The sequence below is a fragment of the Molossus molossus genome, unplaced genomic scaffold, assembly GCF_014108415.1.
Source record: "Molossus molossus isolate mMolMol1 unplaced genomic scaffold, mMolMol1.p scaffold_m16_p_5, whole genome shotgun sequence".
Lineage (NCBI taxonomy): Eukaryota > Metazoa > Chordata > Mammalia > Chiroptera > Molossidae > Molossus > Molossus molossus.
Genome location: NW_023425388.1, coordinates 8,835,720 through 8,857,376, shown reverse-complemented (window position 1 = coordinate 8,857,376; position 21,657 = coordinate 8,835,720). Strand labels below are relative to the sequence as shown.

The 21,657-nt window shown below is 44.1% G+C and overlaps 1 protein-coding gene across 1 annotated transcript in view; it reads left to right on the top strand.

Moving 5' to 3' along the window:
* Positions 1 to 212: 212 nt before the first annotated feature.
* The window catches only part of LOC118617427 (SH3 domain-binding glutamic acid-rich protein-like), a 38,698-nt gene continuing 17,253 nt past the window's right edge, over positions 213 to 21,657 (top strand). The window contains 4 exon segments of the mRNA XM_036243347.1: positions 213 to 383; positions 385 to 450; positions 7,751 to 7,936; positions 11,021 to 11,101. Of these exon segments, the coding sequence (XP_036099240.1) occupies positions 213 to 383; positions 385 to 450; positions 7,751 to 7,936; positions 11,021 to 11,101 (504 nt within the window).

The following is a 21,657-nucleotide window of genomic DNA, read 5'->3' as shown; positions in this document are numbered from 1 at the left end:
GTCTCCTCCGCCCTGCGCCCCACCTCCCTCCATCCAAGGCATCTCTGTGCAGGGCTCTGATTGGTGCGCAGAGCAGCCTCGCCTTTTAGGGACTGTTGTTAGGCATTTAAAGTGATAAGGGAAAGGGTCCAGGGACTGCTTTTATCAACCAATCAAAAAATTTCCTGACAGGTCCCCAAATATTCCCGGGCCAATGGCAGGGAGTGCCCAAGATGCCTGGCCTGCTCCCTGGAGAGGCAGAGCTTAAGTTGCAGCAGGAGGGGCAGGAGCTCAAGGAGCCGCTGGCCGGCCAGCCCCGCCTGGCACGCGGGCTGTGTCGCCGGCTGTGTCGCTGTCAGGATTTGTCTAGCGCCGCATTCCGTCACAGGGGTGTGTTGGGGGGAAGTCCTCTTTCCGACTGTCAGAATGGTTATCAAAGTGTTTGTTGCCACATCTTCCGGGTCCATAGCGGTAGGTGTCTGGGGGTGTGCGGGCTTTCTTCCTCTTCTGCTATCGGAGCAGCTCAGGCCTGGACCGGAGCGGGGTGGCCCGGCCGCTGGAGCTTGGGGTGAGCGGGGAGCAAACCGCGGCTGCGCAGGGAGCTGGGGCCCTGGCTCTCCGGTTCGTTCCCGGGTGGAAGAAGCGCACCGGGTGTGAAAAGAGACACGAGGAAGGGGGTGTGTTTGAGTCTATCATTTTTAACAAGTGATTTCTGTCCTGTTGTGTCGGATATGTTCTCGAATCAAAGGCTTTTTTTTCTCTTGGTGGAATGTTTTTGCCATTCATGCTGCAAGATTTACAAACGTTGCAAATCAATGACACTTTGTGTAACACTGGAGCTAGAAGAACCAGATTACTAAAACGACGCCTGGGTGTACTTACTTGTGTCTGCCGTGGACCCAGACGGAAAGGGTACAGTTAGCATGTGTAATACTATGATTTAGGAAAATGATGTCACGGTGACAAGAAGGAACAGCGCTAAGGCCACAGTTTTAAACGCTCTAGGAATCCAAACAGACTAAAAATAGGTGCTAAAAGCAGACCCCATAACATTGCTTGGATTTCCTCAGGGCCACGCTTGGAACCACCGGCCCACCTGTCCAATTCCAGCTTTCTCTCTGGGCAAGAGAGCCTGCCTGCAGAAACAGGGATTGTGGGGGTCATTCAGGCTTTGGTACTGCCGCTTCCACCAGCATTTTAGCAGAAGGGTGGGAGGCTGTGGAGAGGAACACTTTTATTAATCCTGAGAGTTGGAGACCAGCGAGGGGGCTGTTTCCTTTTATGTCCAGGCCCGGGACTGTCTGGTGGCAGCTAGGATTTCAGCGGTCACTCTGCCAGGGATGATGCCCTAGGTGAGGCGCTGGTGGGGAGCAGTCCAGCGGCAGCTGTCGAAGCCACACTCCCAGTGCAGTTTCCAGAGCGGGCGAGTGGAAAACAAGAGCAAGGAAAACAGGAGCCCAGCTGATCAGCAGGTGTCTAGTGATTTCTAGAACATCTTTTAACAGAAAAAGATGAGGAAAAAGTCTAGGTGTAAGAACTGCAAAATCTTTTGTGGCTGTTGATGACCTCAGAAACTCTTGACCTGCAATGAGCACCCATTTGGGGATTATTTAGATAAAAATGATTTTTAAGGAAAATGGTTTTAGTCGGCTTTGAATATGCCGTTGATGTCCATTGCTGCGAATTTTACAACTAACCTTCCAATCTTCCACATATTCTGTAGACCAGGCCAGAATGGCCCATACACCGTGGATACATTTATGGATTCTTTAGGATTATTTGATGTCCTATATTCCGGAAGTGAGAGCTTGATTTAGTTAGCCTCAGAGGGGTACCATTCATTCCGGGATCTTGGAAAAGCCAAGTTAATTCTTGTTCCCGAGCACATATTTTCGTGCCACTTGGAACTGTTTGACCTTGGAAAGTTATTTCACCTTGCTGAGCCTCAATGTCCTTGTCTGTAAAATGAGGACATGAATAGCACTCATCTGACAGGTTGCCAGGAGGACTTAGGAAATAACACGTCTGGGTGCCTGCCATGGTGTCAAGTGCTTAATCAGTGCTTAATACATATTATAATGATTAGTTAAGGACATAATTATTAGCTCTGGCTAAATACTCTAATCGTTATAACTTTTAGTTATTATACTTGTTAGTTAATATTAATTAATATTACTGCAGTTGTTATAATTATTAGGTAATATTAGTAGATCTGAGTTTATGATGATTATTTTTCAGAAGAATTGTCCCAAGCCACATAAATGGAAGAATTTGTCTCACCCTAAAGAATGAGAACTGATTATTTCAATGGTGTTTGGGCTAATGATTTTTCCTGGTGGGGGCATTTCACCAGAAGCTTCTTTGTAGGAGAACCTCAGGGCAGATGGCAGGATGTAGGCTGTGTGCGGTGTTGGTCTGTGAGACCTTTACTTACCTCTCCAGCCTGTAGAATTCTTGCCCGCGACCTACTCAAGCAGCATGATTTCTTCTGCTGGATGAATGAAATAAATGAAAGAGGAGAAAACAAATTGTAATCTCTTTATGAGGGATCACGCACATGCACTGGGTACTCTAGCTCTATTTCAACAGTTGACGTTCAAGTGAGCTTACAGGTTTTCATGGCAGGGTTTGGGTGGAGAGACCCTGGGAACGGAAGGCCTGTGCCTCTTGTGTGACCCGCCTCTCTTCCTGAAGGCCACTGCCACAGCCGGCTGGGGGACCAAGGGAGAGAGGCTAGATCTCACCGTTTCCAATCTGAAACGTTTCCAATATGTGGTTCCACAGCCCTGGAACCACAGTCTTTGGGACAGACCCTCGTGGGAGCTCCCGGGTTCCTCAATCCTTCCACTAGCCGTGAGCGAGTGTAAGAACAGCAGGAAAACCTGGCTCTTGAATTAGGTGGATCAGGGTAAGCCTTGGAAACTTCTCTAATGCACTGGTGCGTCAGCTTTGTTATTTTAAAATGGTGGTCAGAGTACCTACCTGGCATGCTGATCAAGACAGGTGAGCGAGATACGTGTGCTGCTGGTGTGGGACAGAGCAGGTTCTCAACTGTGGAAACGCTTCTCCGTGCACCCTCTCCCGGACTCTCCCCAGGACCGGGAGGAGGGCGCACTCTGCCCACCTTGCAGAGAGGTGGTTGACCAGCAGAGCGCCTGCTCAGACAGCACCCTTCCGAGCCGGGACAGACGCAGGTCACCTCCCACTCAAGTGCAGTGTGCCTTTTACTACAGTACAGTGACCTCAGTTGGAAAGGCTCCTAACTGTACAAGACAATAAACAGGCGAGTGACCCAAAGATCACTCCGACACATTAATGTGACCGACAGTGGCCGGGTGACTTCAGGACAGAGAAAACACTTGTCTGAGTAAATGTAACAGGATAGGAGAACAGAGCTCTCTGAGCCAATGCTGAGGTCTCCAATGCTCTAAATGACACAGACCCCAAGGACCCCCAAATCCTCACGAGGGGCCCCACCTTCTTGGGGCTGACATTGGCCATGACACCGTGGAGAGTGAAAAGGGGTGAAAGGTGGAGAGGGGAGTGTGTCTGGTGAGAACTGCTGGGGTGCTGTGCATGCCCCTCCCGCTGAAGCCACGAAGGGGAGGCACCCTCTGGGACTGATGCTTGTCCCTGGAGGTCAGCTCAGGAGGACATGTGGAGAAAAGCCACACTTTGACCGAGGGTCCAGGGGGGCTTCTTGAACAGAGACTCATCAAAGAGGGGGGCTGCAGAGGAGAGTCCCCACTGCTCACGGTCGGCATCAGGGTGTGGGTGAAGGCAACCATGCCGGCCAGGTGAGCTCACATGCTCCTGACTCCCCTCTCCCCTCCTGTGGCTTCTTGCTAAGACCCTTCTCCAGCCCCGGCAGAACTCAAGGTCAAGGGTTCCAACAGATGCTATGCCTCTGGCCCAGTTTAAGTTACTGGTGTTTGGGAGGTACCAAGGGGCACATTTAATTTCTCTTCTCTTTGGGTGAGGGGCTGAGAAATAGCATTTAGCACAGGGTCTTGCACCCAGCAATCAGTCAACTTCCTGAAGATGCAATTGCTTGTCTTGGGAGGAGTCCATCTCTGACTTTCTCACAGAAGAAACATCTCAGGACTTTGGAGAATGTTTCTCGTCTATTCAGAAATCATGGACTAAAATGAGATCCCTTTTTCATCCCCTCTCAAGTGCTGAGGGATGACTGGTAGATGGCAGTGATGTTGGAGGGGTGGTGGGCCTTGGCCAGGCTGAGAAGGAAAGAAGACGGGGGTTTGGACGGAATAAAGGATGTTGTCCTCTGAATATTTAATTAAAGGTAAACCTGCCTAAAATGAAGACACCTCTACTCTTCAAAACAGCAGATTTCTCTCTGAAAATAGCTAAAGGAATACAGGATTTATAAAGTGGTGCAATTAATTATGAACAGGTTGGAAAGTATGTAGAGAAAACACGATTAATGGAGGTGAGAGTTTAGTCCAACACCCTGTCATCAGGGCTGATGGGACTTTGTAATATTCAGAAATTCAGCCGCGCAGCTGTGGGGCATGGAGTCCAGTTTCCTGGGGGAGGAGCAGAAGGTCTGGGGCGACCCCAGCATTGCTTGGGGGAGGGCACATGGGTGGAGAAAATGCAGGTCCTCCTCTGGTTCTGACAGATGTGACACTCAGGAATACGCCAGAGTGCTTGTGGAAGCTCAAGGAAAATTCCATTACTCCACCTCTCTCTGTGTGACGTTGTGTCTTTTGTCCATGCCTACCCCAAACTGAGAGAGACGTCTCGGCACAAATCTTACTGATTAAGTGTTGCATTGGGGCTAACAGCCACCTGTAGTTTATTGCGCTAATGCTTTTATTCTCAATATCTTCATTATGTTGGTGGTACAAATGTTAATGAAAAAGTAAATGTGTGGTTACCATTTATCTATGTGTATATGTAATTTATGTGTAATTTACTTTATAGTAATTATATATGTGTATATGTAATCTATATCTAACTTACTTTATGTTAAACATTTAAAAGTTATTGCCCTGGCTGGGTGGCTCAGTTGGTTGGAGTGTTGTCCTGTGTACCCGAAGGTTGCTGGTTGGATTCCTGGTCAGGGCACAAACCTAGGTTGTGGGTTCGATCCCCAGTCACTGCATGTACGGGAAGCGACTGACTGGTTTCTCTCTCACATCGATGCTTCTCTGTCTCTCTCTCCCTCCCTTCCAACTCAATAAAAACATGTCCTCGGGTGAGGACTAAAAAATATTTAATATTAATTTATCTTATATTGATAATTAATATAACACATACAATCAAGTCACCAGCAAAACGAAATTAAACGGAGTTTGTTTTTGGTAGCGATTTGAGTCTAGAGCTTCAGCACCCAGGTGTGCCTTACTTTTCCCTTAATTAAGAAAGAAGCCCTACACTCAAGTTGTTGATAGAATCGTTCACTTTGGAAAAATGAATAAACTCGTTTTTTGGGGCATACTCATTTCTATGAAAGGAGTTGGGTTTGGTCAAAGAGGGTTTGATGTAGACATCAGGGCTGGGAAGGGCATGTACCTTTCGTGGCATTTACCAGGAATCCTCAGTCTAGTCCCTCTGCTGGTAAACAAGCTACACGAGGACAACAAGGGGCCTCATGCTCTAAGACCATTTAAACGTTTTTTTAATTAAAAATTTTTAAAAATATATGTTTTTATTGATTTTTTTTAGAGAGAAAATAAGGGAAAGAGAGAGAGAAATATTGATATGAGAAACATCAATTGGCTGCCTCCTGCACACTCCCTACTTGGGATTGAGCCCCAAACCAGGGCATGTGCCCTGACCTGAAATCGAACTGGGACCTCTCAGTCCATGGGGTAACGTTCAATCCCCTGAGCCACACCAGCTGGACTACTCTATAGACCATTTTAATGACTTGATTTCATCATCAGACAATATTCAGAGGACTTAAAAAATTAAGATATTGGATATTTTCATGTCAAAAGATACTTATTTAAAATTTTAATCTTAGGTTTTAAAAAAATGACCATATTTTGCCTCTTTGTTATCTTTAGCTTGTTCTGTATCTAATTTGTACAAATGAGTTCTTCACATTTTTTTCACCCAAACAAACAGCTTATGGATCTATTCAGATGAAGAGCTTGGCACAGTCTTGTGCAGAGTAGAATCAAGAATTAAGTGTTGTCCAGCCGGTGTGGCTCAGTGGTTGAGCATTGACCCATGCACCAAGAGGTCACCAGTTCAATTCCCAGTCAGGACACATGCCCAGGTTGTGGGCCTGATCCCCAGTGGGGGGCGTGCAGGAGGCGGCCTGTCGATGTTCTCCCTCATTGATGTTTCTATCTCTCTCTCCCTCTCTCTAAAATCAATAAAGAAAAAAAAATCTAAAAAAAACAAGTAAATGTTGATTGATCAAGTGACCACTCTGGGGGTCCCCCAGAGGCTGTGAAAATATGTAGTCCCGAGCCCGCTGTAACTTGTGTACCAGTGTTTCTTCAAGAGGGCCTCACGCATTTCTGGGAGCGAATTCTTCGACTGAAGAGAGAAAATCGTTGTAATTGTTTCTGGAAACAATTCTAAGCTTTAAAGATGGCCACCTCCATGAGAAGTGGCCCCTGGGAGATGCAGGAAGCACAGGTGAAAGGTGCTGGCGCCTCCTCTCTGGGGTGCCTTCAGAGCTGGGCTGAGCAGGAGGGGATCTGGGGAGGACAGGGTCGTTCACGGCGCTTCTCCTGTACGTGCCGGGAGCAGCTCCGCCAGCCGTTCCAGCCTTTTCCCTGTCCGTCCGCACCCAGCCATCTCCCCTGGGCTTTCCAGTTCCTGTATTCGTAAAGTACTCTGTTCACTGGGACTCATGTTCCTATTTTCTTAACTGACCGAGTGCATTTAGTGTGGGTCTATTTGGTATTTGAGTTTCACAGCAAATAGACTTTTTTCTTCTTTCTTCTCTCCCAATCATCATTTTTCTTCATAACCAAGTCTTATTTATTTTTTGGCCTTAACGCTTAGCAAAGAAAAGAACTTTTTTTTCTTTTCCAATTTTTATTAATTTATTTTTGTTACAGATGTTTCTCCTTTCCCCCCCAAACGCCCTCCCCCATCTTGCCCCCCCCTACATTGTTGTCTGTGTCCATTGGTTATGTGTACATGCACATAAGTTCCTTGGTTCATCCCCCCCACCCCACCCCCCCTCTGAGGTTTGGCAGTCTGAACCATACTCCTCTCTATGTCTCTGGGTCAAAGAAAAGAACTTTGAAGATGTCACACAAAAGCTATGATGAGAGCATGTCTATTCTTACTGGGTTGGTTATAGCATGATTTTTTTTTTTTTATCCTCATCCGAGGACATTTTTCCATTTTTTGTACAGACAGAGTGGGAGGGAGAGAGAGGAAGAGAGAGAGAGGGAAACATCGATGTGAAAGGGACACATCGAGTGGCTGCCACCCGCACGACCAACCAGGGCCAGGGACAAACTGCAACCGAAGTACGTGCCCTTAGCGGGAACCGAACCCGGGTCTCTCGGGACCGCAGGTGGACGCTCTAACCACTGAGCCAAACTGGCCAGGGCAGCATGATTTAACATTGATGATACTAACATTTCAGAATTTAAGTAATCCCTGTTTATTCTTTATAATGAAGAGGTGTGATTTTATTTTTTCTTGGTTTAAATACTTTGAGAAATTATTTGTGTTGCATAGTACAGTTGGAGAAAGGATTTCACTTATGGAAATATAAGCAAAAGATTTTAAAAAACGAGTCTAATAATTTCCTTTCTCTCCTTTTGAACAGATTAGGAAAAAACAGCAGGAAGTAGTGGGCTTTTTGGAAGCTAATAAAATCGACTTTAAGGAATTAGATATAGCTGGAGATGAAGACAACAGGAAGTGGATGAGAGAGAATGTTCCTGGAGAGAAGAAACCTCAAAACGGGATTCCTTTGCCACCTCAGATCTTCAACGAAGAGCATTATTGTGGGGTGAGTTTTTAGTTTCTTGGAAAATTCTTCTGCATGTGTGTTTCTCAGAAATTATTTAAAGCAGATTAATTGGGGGGCAGCATTTGAAGTCGTTCACAGTTCTCAGGTCACGACCTGTTTCCACCATCCAATATCTGAATGGCAGACCCATTGTGAATAAGCAACATGTAAGATGTACAAAACGATGGAAACAATAAAATGATGACTCAGAAGTTCTTGGGATTAGTTTACGTTCCTTATTTTATTTTGAAGAATTGAGGTCAGTTGTTCAAACAGAATATGCCTTTAGTTGGAAAGGAATTCCAATACACACGTATGTGCCCCCACAGAGACACGGGGTAAGTTTTCACTTTCATAAAGAATGATTTGCAGAAGAAGCCAGGTCTTACTATAGATGCAAGAGAAATTTGTGTAAAGGTATCTAAGTGGTTTAAACACTGTTCTGGGGCATTCTGCTTACAAAAGCAGTTTTATTTCATACATTTAATGGTTCATTTCATCATAAAATCACTTTTTCTTTAGTTATTTTAATACACATACTTGATTTAAATGAAAGAGAATCAGTATCTTTATTCTTGTCCCAAACATTAAAAGAGACTTTATATACTTTAATCCAAACCACCCTCTTCCCATTTACATGTGTTTGGGTTTTTCAGTATTTTAGCTTATTGGCCTTCATCCCACTCCTAAAATTGGACATTTATATTTATTATTTTAATAGTCAATATTTGTTTAGATTAGCTTTATCCACAATTTACTGATGTCTCTGCTCATGATTCCTTCTTGCATCTTAAATGATCCACCCGGAACCATTTTCCTTCTGCCTAAATACATGTAAGTTTCTTAGAGTGAGGGTCTTTCGGTGGTAAATTCTCTAAACTTTTGTTTGTTTAAAAAAGAAAATTTCCAGACAAATGTCTTTATTTTACTTTCATGTTTAGAAAATAGTTTCCCTAGTACTAGAAATCTGGGTTGATGGTTATTTCTTCTAAGCACATTGAAATGATTTTCTTTCTTCTGACTTTTGTGTTACTATCGAGAAGCCAGCTTTCTTTTCTGGGGAAACTGTGTCCACCACCCACCGCCTTCCCCACTTCCTCCTTTCCTCCCTGCTCCCCTCTCCCTTGGTGCTTTTAATAGTCTTTCTCTAGGATGTGTCAGTGTTTAGAGTTCTTTTTATTTATCCAGTTTAGGATTACCTATTGGGCTTCCCGAGTCTGAGAATTGGTATCTCTCAATAAGTCTAGAAACTTATTAGCCATATCTGTTTGAGTATGGTTTTCCTCCATCATCTCTGTTAGCTTCTCCTAGAGCCCCTATAAGATGTTATTTAGACCGTCTCACTGTGTTGTTCTATTTCTTCCTCATTTTCATCTCTTTTTCCCTCCTTAGAGAATTTGTTTTAAAAAAACTTTCAGTTAACTAATTCTATCTTCTGATATGTCTGATTAGCTATTTAATCCACAGATGTTGGCTTTTACAATTCAGTTATTATATATTCATTTTTAGGAGTGCTTTTTGGTTCTTTTCCAAATTTACTTGATTGTTCTCTCTAGTTTGTTTATTTCTTGTGTTTTCAAGCTTCTCTTTGGTTTATTTAAATATATTAATGTAGATATTTTATATTTCCTGCCTTGTAATTCCAATATCTAATTCTGATGTCTGATTCTACTTTTTGTTATTTCTGCTGGCATTTGATCACGGTACATTTTTATTTCCTTATTTATGTTGTGATTTTTGACTCTGAACTGCTCATTTTTTTTTTTTTTTTTTATCCTCACCTGAGGACATTTTTCCATTTTTTGTACAGATAGAGTGGGAGGGAGAGAGAGAGAGAAGCATCGACGTGAAGGGACACATCGAGCGGCTGCCACCCGCACGACCAACCAGGGCCGGGGACAAACCGCAACCGAAGCACGTGCCCTTAGCGGGAACCGAACCCGGGTCTCTCCAGACTGCAGGCCGACGCTCTAACCGCTGAGCCAAACCGGCCAGGGCTGAACTGCTCATTTTTTAAACTTTATTTATGGTTACTCTTTGAGGCCTGGAACTAGGTTCTGCTAAGATTTTAAGCTGCTTACAAAAAAAGCATCCAGTATAAAAGAATAAAATGAACCTCTGAGCAAACTGGGGTGACAGGTAGGAAAATAATAAAGCTTTGCAAGATGACCACACAGGACTTCATAAGGTTTTCTTCCCAATAGAAGTGGCCTGTATTTGGTTTTAAGTTTCTTAACACACATAAGAGTAGGGTCAGCAGTAACACAACTGAGTTGGTTTGAGTGTTGTCTGGCTCAGGTGAGGCCACACAGACTCCTGCTTCTGCATGAGCCTTTCTGCAACACCGTTGAAACTGCGTCACAGCCCTGATGACAAAGACTGGCAGTCATAAAGTAGTCTGGGGACTTTTGTGTTTCAGTGATGAAAAATGAAACTCTTCTGAGCTATTGACAACTACACTACTGAAGTGCTGGTTTAGGGCTGGACTCACCTGGTGAAGAGCTGATTGACACCTGGGTGGGGCCTCGGGTGGGGGTGGAGCTTCACTGAGCTGCAGATTTCAGCTGACGACCTGGTTTTAGATCATAGTTCTCCCCATTTTGCCAAAACAACCTCTGCTCTGAGCCCTCCACAATCTTGTGGCTCCTGGTTTCAGAAGGCCTGAAATGAATCTGAGTCCTCAGAAGTTACTGTAATAACAGCAGAGAAATCCTGTGTTGTTTGAGTCTCTGCTGATCAGGCCATAATCCAAATTTTGAGGAAACCAGGTAAAGATGTGAAACCCCTGGAGAAGCCTTTTCCTGTGTATATCTGAGTCTTGTTAGCAATTCCTGAGCACGAACAGTATGTGTGTGTGTGAGATGTGTGTGATTGTGTATGATATATGATGTGTGTGTGTAATATGTGTGTGTGTGTGTGTGTGTGAATTCTCACTGCACTGTCATCTTTGCAAAGCAAACTGGCATAACCTTTTGCGTTAGCTCCTAAAATAATGACAAAAAAAAAAAAAATCAACTTAGGTAAAGAAAATATCCTGGCTCACAAGTGTGCATTGCTTTAAACATCCTTTTTCTTTGCTTCAAGGATTTTGACTCTTTCTTCTCTGCAAAAGAAGAGAATATTATTTATTCATTCCTTGGCTTGGCTCCCCCTCCAGGCTCAAAGGTAAGCTTGAACACTCTCTGGGGTCCCAGTACAGGTCATAATAAGTGAAGCTAGAAATCAGCATCCAGGACTGTTTAATAAATGAGAGTATTTAAATTAACATGATTTTGCCTGGCCAGTGTGGCTCAGTGGATTGAATGGCGTCTCATGGACTGAGAGGTCCCAGTTCGATTCCTGGTCAGGGCACATACCTGGGTGTGGGCTTGCTCCTTGATGAGGGTTGTGCAGAAGGTGGACAATTGATATTTCTATCTCTCTCTCCCTGAAAAGGATCAGTAAATAATAAAAAAAAATTTTAATTAATATGATTCTAATACATTCCTTATTCTGATGAAATCTCACGCATAGAGATAATGCAAGGTTTTTACTAACACATGTTCCAAAACTATGCTTTTCATATTTTTGCTTCATTATACTTTGTTATATAATAAAAATCAATAAAAATAAAAAATAAATAAAAGTTTTACAATATTTTAAAAAAGAACTATCATTGCATTCAATAGTCTTAAGAGTGCTAGTTAAATATGTGAAAATAAGAATTTCCAGGTTGTGTTTATGAAATGTTGTTATGAATTGACTTCTCATATAGCTTATATTAGTTAATTTTATTTTTATATTTCTTAAACTTATCTTTATTGTTGAATGAATTACAGATGTGCCCCCTTTCTTTCCCCATTGAACTTCTCTTCCCCAATCCCGCTTCCGTCCTGCCTTCCCCACACTATTGTTTATGTCCACTGGTTATGCATATATACATATAATTTCTTTGGTTTATCTCTTCCTGCCCTCCCTCCCCTCTTGTCTTTGAGGTTCATTAGTTTAAAAACAAAGTTGTACTTCTTGCCCTAGCCGGTTTGGCTCAGCAGTTAGAGTGTCGGCCTGTGGTCCAGAGAGACCCGGGTTTGGTTCCTGCTAAGGGCACGTACCTTGGTTGCAGTTTGTCCCTGGCCCTGGTTGGTCATGCGGGTGGCAGCCACTCGATGTGTCCCTTTCATGTTGATGTTTCTCTCTCTTCCTCTCTCTCTCTCCCACTCTATCTGTACAAAAAATGGAAAAATGTCCTCGGGTGAGGATAAAAAAAAAAAAAAAAATTTGTACTTCTTAATCCCTTCATGTTTTTCATCCATCTCTCCAGCCCCCTCCCATTTGGCAAGCAACAAAAAGTTCTCTGTATCTACGAGTCTGTTTCTGTTCTGCTTGCTCATTTTGTTTGTAGATTTATTTGTTGATAGATATATATTTATTGCCATCTTATTGTTCATATTTTTCTTCTTCTCCTCGTCCTCCTCCTCGTCCTCGTCCTCCTCCTCCTCCTCCTCCTCCTCCTCCTCCTTCTCCGTCTTCTTCAAGAAGACCCTTTGACATTTAATATAATAGTAGTTTGGTGGTGATGAACTCCTTTAGTTTTTTTCTTGTCTGGGAAACTCTTGATATGTCTAGCAATTATACATGAGAGCTTTGCAGGATAGAGTAATCTTGGTTGTAGGGCATTGCTTTTCATTACTTTGAATATCTTTTGCCGTTTCTTTCTGGCCTGCAAAATTTCTTTTGAGAAATCAGCTGACAGTCTTATGGGAGCTCCTTTGTAGGTAACTAACTGCTTTTTTCTTGCTGCTGTTAAAATTTTCTCTTTGTTTTTAACCTTTCACATTTTGATGATGATGTGTCTTGGTGTGGACCTCTTTGTGTTCATCTTGTTTGGGACTCTCTGTGCTTCCTGGACTTGTATGTCTGTTTGCTTCACCAAGTTAGGAAAGTTTTCTGTCATTGATTTGTCAAATAGGTTTCAGTTTCTTGCTCTCTTTCTGGCACCCCCATGATGGGAATGTTGGTACTCTTGAAGTTGTCCCAGAGGCTCCTTACACTGTCCTCATTTTTTTGGATTCTTTTTACTGTTCTGATTGGGTGCTTTTTGCTTCCTTATATTCCAAATCAATGGTTTGCTATTTGGCTTCACTGACTCTACTATTGATTCCCTGTAAATTATTCTTTTTTTTTTTTTATCCTCACCCGAGGACATTTTTTCTATTTTTTGTTCAGATAGAGTGTGGGAGGGAGAGAGAGAGAGAGAAACATCGACATGAAAGGACACGTCGAGTGGTTGCCACCCACATGACCCAACAAGGGCCAGGGACAAACTGCAACCGAGGTACGTGCCCTTAGCGGGAACCGAACCCGGGTCTCTCTGGACCGCAGGCCGACGCTCTAACCGCTGAGCCAAACCGGCCAGGGCTGTAAATTATTCTTTATTTCAGTTAGTGCATCCTTCATTTCTGACTGGTCTTTTTATTTATTTATTTTATGTTGTTGTTCTCACTAAATTCCGTGGAGTTTTCTTTAAGTTCCTTGAAGTTCTCACTAAGTTCCTTGAAGGTCTCACTAAGTTCCTTGAGCATCTTTATAACCAGTGTTTTGAACTCTGCATCTGATTGATTGCTTATGTCCATTTTGTTTATTCTTTTCCCAGAATTTTGTTCTGTTCTTTCACTTGGAACATGTTTCTTTGTCTTCTCCTTTTGGCTGCCTCCCTGTGTTTGTTTGTTTGTTTATCTTCATCCGAGGACATTTTCCCATTGTTCAAATAGAGTGGGGGTGGGGAAAGAGAGAGAGAGAGAGATTGACATGAAAGGGACACATCGAGTGGCTGCCTCCCACATGACCCAACCAGGGCCAGGGACAAACTGCAACCGAAGTACGTGCCCTTAGCGGGAACTGAACCTGGGTCTCTCTGGACCACAGGCCGACGCTCCAACCGCTGAGCCAAACCGGCCAGGGCTGTTTCTATGTATTAGGTAAAGTTGCTATGTCTCCTAGGCTTTGTAGGGTAGCCTATTGTCGTAGGTGTCTTGTAGGGTCCAATGGCACAGCCTCCCTTACTACCCCAGCTGGGCCCTCGAGGTGCAGCCCTAGTGTGGACTATACATCCTTCTGTTGTAATTGAGTCTTTAAATTTTTTTTTTTTAAATTGATTTTAGAGAGAAAGGGAAAGGGGGAGAGAGGGATGGAAACATCAATGAGACAGAACATCGATTGGCCACCTCCTGCATGCTCTCTATTGGGGATCGGGCCCACAACTGGGCATGTGCCCTGACCAGGAATCAAACCAGTGACCTCTTCGTGTATGGGTCAATGCTCAACCACTGACCCACACCGGCCGAGCATAATTGAGTCTTGACTGCTGTTGACACATCAATGGGAGGGATGTACTCAGGCTGATTAGCTGCAAGGACTGTCTGTGCCCACTGTCCACCAGCCTCTGACTAGGTACCTAGGAGGATCAGCTGTGCAGGGGCCACCACACAGAGCAAGACTTACTTCAACAGGGCTCTGGTACCCACTGAGTTCACTCTCTGAGTGTGTCGCTTGTGGAGGTGGTTGGGTGGTGGTGTTTTGATGTGGTCTGAAGCTGTTCACTGGGTGTGCTGGCTCTGGGGCAAGCTCAGCCATTGCGTGTGTTCTACCTGGAGCCACCTGGCATGAGCTACAGAGTGGTCTGCAGATGGCTGCTTCTTGTGCTGGGCTTGGAGGTGCCCAGGACAAGCCAAGTTGTGAACCAAGGCTGGCTGCTTCTAGTGCCAGGCCTGGGGCCACTGAATTAGAGGTGTGGCGCTCGCTGAGACCAGATGCTGCTTGTTTGAGACATTTTAGGAAAATCTGAAGCAGGAGCCAAGACAGGCCAATGCTATGGTAAAGCCATTGGAAACAGCTTAGGTGGGCCTGAAGCCAACAGTGTGAACCAGGTTGCTGGAGTCCCAGATATGGAGCCTGTCCGCCTGTCCTGTGGGGGAAGGGCTCACCAAAGGAACAGTGACCTCCGCCAGCACATCTGTCTGGGAGAAAGCTGCCTCTCCAGCTCTCCCCCCAATGCCAAATGACTTAGTTCTTGCCCGTATGTCTCTCGGGCCTTTCAAGCTGTCTCCCCAACACTGGAGCCCAGAAGGAGAGAGTCCAAGTAAGTCTGTGTGCTGGCCCTTTAAGAGGAACTGCCTGGGGCTCCAGCAACCTCAGTTCCCACTGGTTTCACAGCCAGAAGTTATGGGGATTCTCTTCCTGGCACTGGACCCCTGAGCTGGGAGCCTCGTGTGGGACGGGGACCCCTCACTCCTCAGGGAGGAGCTTCCCAGCCGAGGTGTCCTGATTTTTATCCGCCACACGTGGGTGTGGGGCCAGCCTGTCCCCGCCTCCGCCCTCCTGCCAGTCTCAGTGTGGCTACTTTTTAAATTCTGTAGTTGTAGGACTTCCGTTCTGCCTGATGTCAGGTGGTTCTGAATGATGGTTGTTCTGTAGTTTAGTTGTAATTTTGATGTGGTTGTGGGAGGAGGCGAGACTGTGTTTACCTACCCGCCATCCTGACCAGAAGTCTCTATTAGTTAATTTTATAATCGTACAGCCCCTATTTTAATTTTTTCTATTTAAAATAAGTTAAGCCCTGCTCAGCTGGTGTGGCTCAGTGGTTGAGCAATGACTCATGCATCAAGAGGTTGCCAGTTTGGTTCCCGGTCAGGGCACATGCCCAGGTTGTGGGCCCGATCCCCAGTGGGGGGCATGCAGGAGGCGAGGCGGCCAATCCATGTTCTCTCTCATTGATGTACTTTTCTTCTTCTTTTTTTTAATCCTCACTTGTGGATATTTTTCTGTTTATCATCAGACAGAGTGGGAAGAAGGGAGAAAGAGAGAGAGGGAGACAGAGAAACATTGATGTGAGAGAGACACATAGACTGGCTGCCCCCCCCCCCCCCACCCCAACCAGAGCCGGGGATGAATCACAACCGAGGTATGTGCCCTTGGCTGAAATCAAACCCTGGACTCTTTGGTCCATGGGCCAGTACTCTAACTGCTGAGCCAAACCAGCCAGGGATAGAAATCATGTTTTTAAAAAAAATTTCTTCCCTTTGTAATGCTCTTTATTATATTTTATTCCTTTTCTTGCAACATTATGATTTTTTGCCATGTGGCTATATCTTCATAATGCCCATTTAAAACTTTGTCTAGTACTCTACTAAATTGATGTATCCTAAGTGACTTATTCCATTGTTTTTTAATCTTATTATTGTACCATAAACTTGTTTATGCTGTTACAGTTTCATAGCAATCATTTAAATACCTCATCTTATATTCCATCTAGTTGATGAGCCATCATTTTCTTGACTATGCTTTTATTTTTGAAAATTTGCTTGCTCATAATTTTTTACTATACATAACTCTGCAGTGATTTGTCGCCACAAAATAGCATCATTCTTCTGGGGTGTTTCTCTGGGGTACATTCCCAGCAGAGCTTTCGTGAGGTAGACTAGAGGACCTGAGCGTGTGTAGGGACTTGAAATGTCACACCAGATTGCCCTCTGATGGGTCGATGTTCATCCCGCTGCGCCTCAGGGTACCAGCTGCACGGCGCCAGCAGTCAGCATGCTTCATCCCCTTGATGTTAGGACCATCAGATTCTGTTTTAAAAATTTGCTTCGGATTTTATTGTGTTATGAAGAGAGAATGTGGTGTGATGTTTTCTAACATCTTTGTAACACAATGTGTATTTTTATTTCCCTGTGAAGACTTTTTGGAATATGAAAGATATTTTTCCTGTTAAGTTAATATGTGTATAATATTGGGAAGGTCAAATAGGGCCCCAAGAATTATTGCAAAAGATGGTAGGCCCTGCCCCAGCCGTGCGTGTTGAACTCTCCTCTAGCGGGTTGCTGAGGTGCAGGGTTCCAGGTCGGACCTCACTGTGCCTCGGGATTGAGAAGCCCCCCCCCGTTCTCTGGTTTCCAGAGGTGCTGCTGAGAGACCTTTACTTGCGCTGGCTTTCATCCTTGTCGCTTCTGGGCGGTTTTAGGACCCTCTTTTTCATTCTGAACTTGTCTTATGAGTGCTTGGAATAGGTCTTTTCTTCATCATTTGTGCTGGGCCCTCTTAGTCCGAAGAGCCACGTCCCTCAGTTCTGGGAAATGTTGGGGGTACTGTTTCTATGGTATTCATTTCCCTTTAGTTTCCATTTTTCTTTGTTTTTGGAATTCCTTTTATTTGAGTGTTGGACCTCTTAGATTAGTTCTCCAATTTTCTTATCTCTCTCGTATTTTTATATTTTTGTCTTTTTCTACTCTGGGATATTTCCTCAAGTTTCTATTTTATAGTCATTTGTTTTTCCATTTGTCCTGTCATATTTTTAATTCTCACAGGCTCTGTTTTGGTTTCATTTAGTGGTTTTCTTATTAAATTTTTTTTCTTTATTGATTTTAGAGAGAGAGGAAGGAAGGGGAGAGAGAGATAGAAACATCAATGAGAGAGAACATCAATTGGCCGCCTCCTGCATGTCCCCCACTGGAGATCAGGCCCACAACCTGGGCATGTGCCCTGACTGGGAATCGAACCAGCGACCTCTTGGTGCGTGGGTGGACACTCAACCACTGAGCCACACTGGCCGGGTGGTTTAACTTCTATAGAGAATAAACCTGCTAATTTAGGAGAGGGCAGTCATTACAGAGGAACTCTGAGGTCACTTTGTTTCTCTCCCCATTCCTGCTTCCCTCCCTCCTCGGGAGCCGCTAACATTATGGATTTAAAAAAAAAAATTATAAAACTATATATTTATCTCCACAAGCAGCACATATGTTGTTTTGTATTTTTCATGCCAAGTTGGTATCATATTTTTTGAAATGTTCTGCAACTTGCTTTTTAAAAAAACAACGCTGTTTTGAGATGTATCCGTGCTAATGTATGTAAATCTATTTCAGCTTCTGCTGTGTTTCATCTTCTCCCATTTAAAAATATTGAATCTTGGTGTTTAGATCCTTCCCTGACTTGCAATTAGGTACTGTCATCTTGCATGACATTCTCTGTAACTAAGGGGAAGAAAGGGTTGGCCACGGAATGACAAAGCCCTGCCTAGAGACCCGGAGGCTACCCGATCCCAATTCTTCTCTTCCCGGAGGAGAAACCCCCAGCCCAGGGAGCCGAGGTGATTTGTACAAAGCTACTCCAACAGTCAGCAGCACAGTCCGTGTTAGAACCTTTGATGTTGACGGTGTGCTCGGGTTTATAGGTGTTTATGTGTGCGTACAAGGAAGGTCCTTCAAGTATCCTTTGGGGAAGACAGACACTGGGTGATTTATGGAGATGATATTATTTGTCACAGTATCTTTTTGTAGTAAACAACATTGTGGAGAAGTCAGCAAGGAAATTAATCTTGCTAAGGTTAAAAATAGACAGTCTTGACAATTATGTATAAATATATGCTTATAAAATTATAGCAAGCACCATAAGCAGCATTATTGCTTTTAGAAAATTTTCTTGTCTTAGGCAGGCTGTACCACACAGGTACCAGGCCAGTTCTCCCAAGAGGGTTTTATAAGTCCACCTTGTTCTTTGGAAGCATCTGGTCACATCTGATTGAATGAGCATCATTCTTAGTCCCACACTCCAGTCAAGGCCTTGGTTGCATATCCAGTTTCTAAATATGCCCTGGTGATAAAGAACACAGATTCCTACTAAGCCAGTCAAATAACTATTGCCATAAAAAGTAAAAGGATTCAATACAAATTTCTAAATTCTGGAGGGGTCAGGCAGAGAGAACATCATTTACAGACATTTCATTTTAACTTACAAAAGCAGAGTGTATTACATTGTTATGATTTATAAGGCGCTTACGAGGAAAGACAGAGGTCTTCCTTATATATCCAGAATATAGAACGTTAAGATAACATCAAGAATATTCCAATCAAGCCCTGGCCAGTTTGGCTCAGTGGTTAGAGCGTCGGCCTGCGGTCCGGAGAGACCCGGGTTCGGTTCCCGCTAAGGGTACGTACCTCGGTTGCAGTTTGTCCCCGGCCCTGGTTGGTTGTGCGGGTGGCAGCCACTCGATGTGTCCCTTCACGTCGATGTTTTCTCTCTCTCTCTTCCTCTCCCTCCCTCCCACTCTATCTGTACAAAAAATGGAAAAATATCCTCAGGTGAGGATAAAAAAAAAAAGAATATTCCAATCAAAAACTACCATTATCCCTCGTCAATCCATTCAGTCCTGTGTGATTAATTCTTGATCACTGGGTCTGGGGGTGGTAGTCTCCTGAACCCACTCTCCCGTTGACCAAAGGTCTGGAAATCCTGACTTAGTCCACCGGTAAGGTCTAAAGTTTTTTAAGTGATGCCATTAGAAGCCTCTACCCAAAAATACATGGCATGCGATCCTTTTCCATCGGGCTCTGAGCAGTCATTCTCGTGGAAACCGTTCTGGCCTGCAGCTGATTGCAAAGCTTTTGGGGAAGCATCAAAGTGAAACAAGCCAAGAAAAGTATCCATGGACGACAGCAGACCTAAAATGGCTGTGGTTAATTTGTTACTGATAATTTTCAGATCTGAAAGGCTTGATGAGTATTATAACAAGACTAATGCACCTTGACAAGAAAATTTGGTTGTTTCTGACATGCAAAACAAAAAAAGTTAATCCAGGAAAGTTTTAGACAAGATATCTACAAACATAATCACAAAGGCTGTTTTTTAAAAAGACAGCAAACATTGTATCTTATTTGTAAAAATGGATGGATACAGAAAAATGTTGATGTAACATGATTATCTAGAGACATACTATACTGCAAATATACCAAGCATATGTACCATGCAATATGCCATGAATGCTAAACACATTTTATCATATATGGTAGGGATATATTAAGACTATCAAGTAATGAGATTCAGTAAGTCTGGAGTAGGTCCTAGTCATCTATATATTAATAAAACTGTATGTAGATGACAGGAATCCCCAATTGAAAACTACTGTCCTAGAACATGCTGCACTTATTGAAATAGTTTTGCAATCACTCAAAACTACTTGCAACGGGAGCCCACTAATCATACCAGAAAATGCATTTCAAAACTTTTGATTATACATCATTTTGGGCCAGATGGACATGAAAGAAGTAAAATTATGACCAAGTTAACATTTAAAGCAAATAACTGAAGTGATGATTGCTAACCTGTACCATCATTGTCAAAGATCAGGCAAAGAAGCACCAGGACCGATGTCTTTATACATTATTTTAGTCAAGGGAATACTGTTAAGATACCAGTGGGAAGTATCCAGTTATATCTGTAGAGAGATTTCCCCTGAACTGCTAGAGATAAGCTCAGTCATGACAATGTTGGAGCCTGACATTTACAGAATGCTGTTGGGGTTGACTGGCCAGTGTCAGAATTTGTACCTCCCAGTAGTGCTGGCCTCACGGAGCCACCCCAGCAAGTTTTGACATCCCAACACTAATACTGACGTTGCTCAAAAGATGTTCCAAATCTCTCTTTTGGAGTCTTGGTGGCATCTGCTAGCAGAAGATGGATTTTCTCTGGGGACACATCTAGGTCTGCTGAGTAAGACACAGATAATATGGGTCCGGATAATGCAACTTTTGGCCAAAAATGATGTGTGATTAGAAGTTTCAGTACTCATTTTCTGGTATGATTGTGGGCTCCCGTTGGAAGCAACACTATTTCAGCAAGTGCAGCCCTTCACAGTCCCCCAAAGAGGAAGACCGAACTGAAGGGAGGGTTCAGGTGCCTTCAGATGAGGAGCGTGAGAGGGGGAAGCAGAGGGAGGCTTGGAGAAGTGTTGTCGAGATCCGTAAAAGACGTGACTGTGGAGCAGAAACAGATGCTCTGGAAGTTCCCCGTTTACAACGGCAAGAACATGGACACCGTGGAGGCCCACCTTGTACTTCAAGCCAATCAACAGGGGAAATTCACGAAACGTGAACTAAAACACAGGGAAACAGAAATCATGAGGGAAAGCTAAGTCTGGATGTTCGACGCTGGAGACCGGGTATGTGAATAACAGGAGTTCCAGAAAGAACAAACAGAGATACTGGCGGGCCTTCCAGTTGAAGATGCTACTGAAGCCTCCTCTCCAGCCCCTTGTCTCCTGATTGTGCAGGAAAACCAGAGAGAACCAGAAACTACAGAAGAATCCCTGAAAGATGGAAAGCAAAACGGGCTGGTCTGAAGAAGGAAACCAAGGCCCCAGTACCTGCTAAAGGTGGGCGTGGCCCTCAGGGCCCTGCACACTGTGTTCCAGCTGCAGACGGGGCTTTGGCGTTGATTTGGAGCAGCCTGGCAGGTGGAACCCTCTCACTCATCTCCATCCTGCCCTGAGTCCTGGCAGTGGGCAGGGGGCAGCAGAGGTGCCTGTCTCCTGGGCGGACAGCGAGCGTGAACTGGCCGGGCAGGCCCCAGGGAGGTGCTCTTCCCCAAGAGGAACAAGAAGAAGGGTAGATGCTGGCAGCCAGCCTCAATCCTGGGTGTACATCAGAATCACCTGGGTAGCTGGTAAAACTATAAAATGGAAGGACTGTGTCTAAAACCAATTAAGCCATAATCTCTAGGGTGGGGGGAGCTTCCTGGTGAATTTAACATGCCACTAATGTTGAGAACCACTTTAAAAAGAAAGACATGGTAATCATGTTGAAATCAAGAATTTTAAACTAGCTCAGAAAAATCTAGGGATGTGGAAGGGGACTTGTGAAAAGGACATTTGTGAGAATATCCATTATAAGGATACTGTGTATGAATGGGGAATT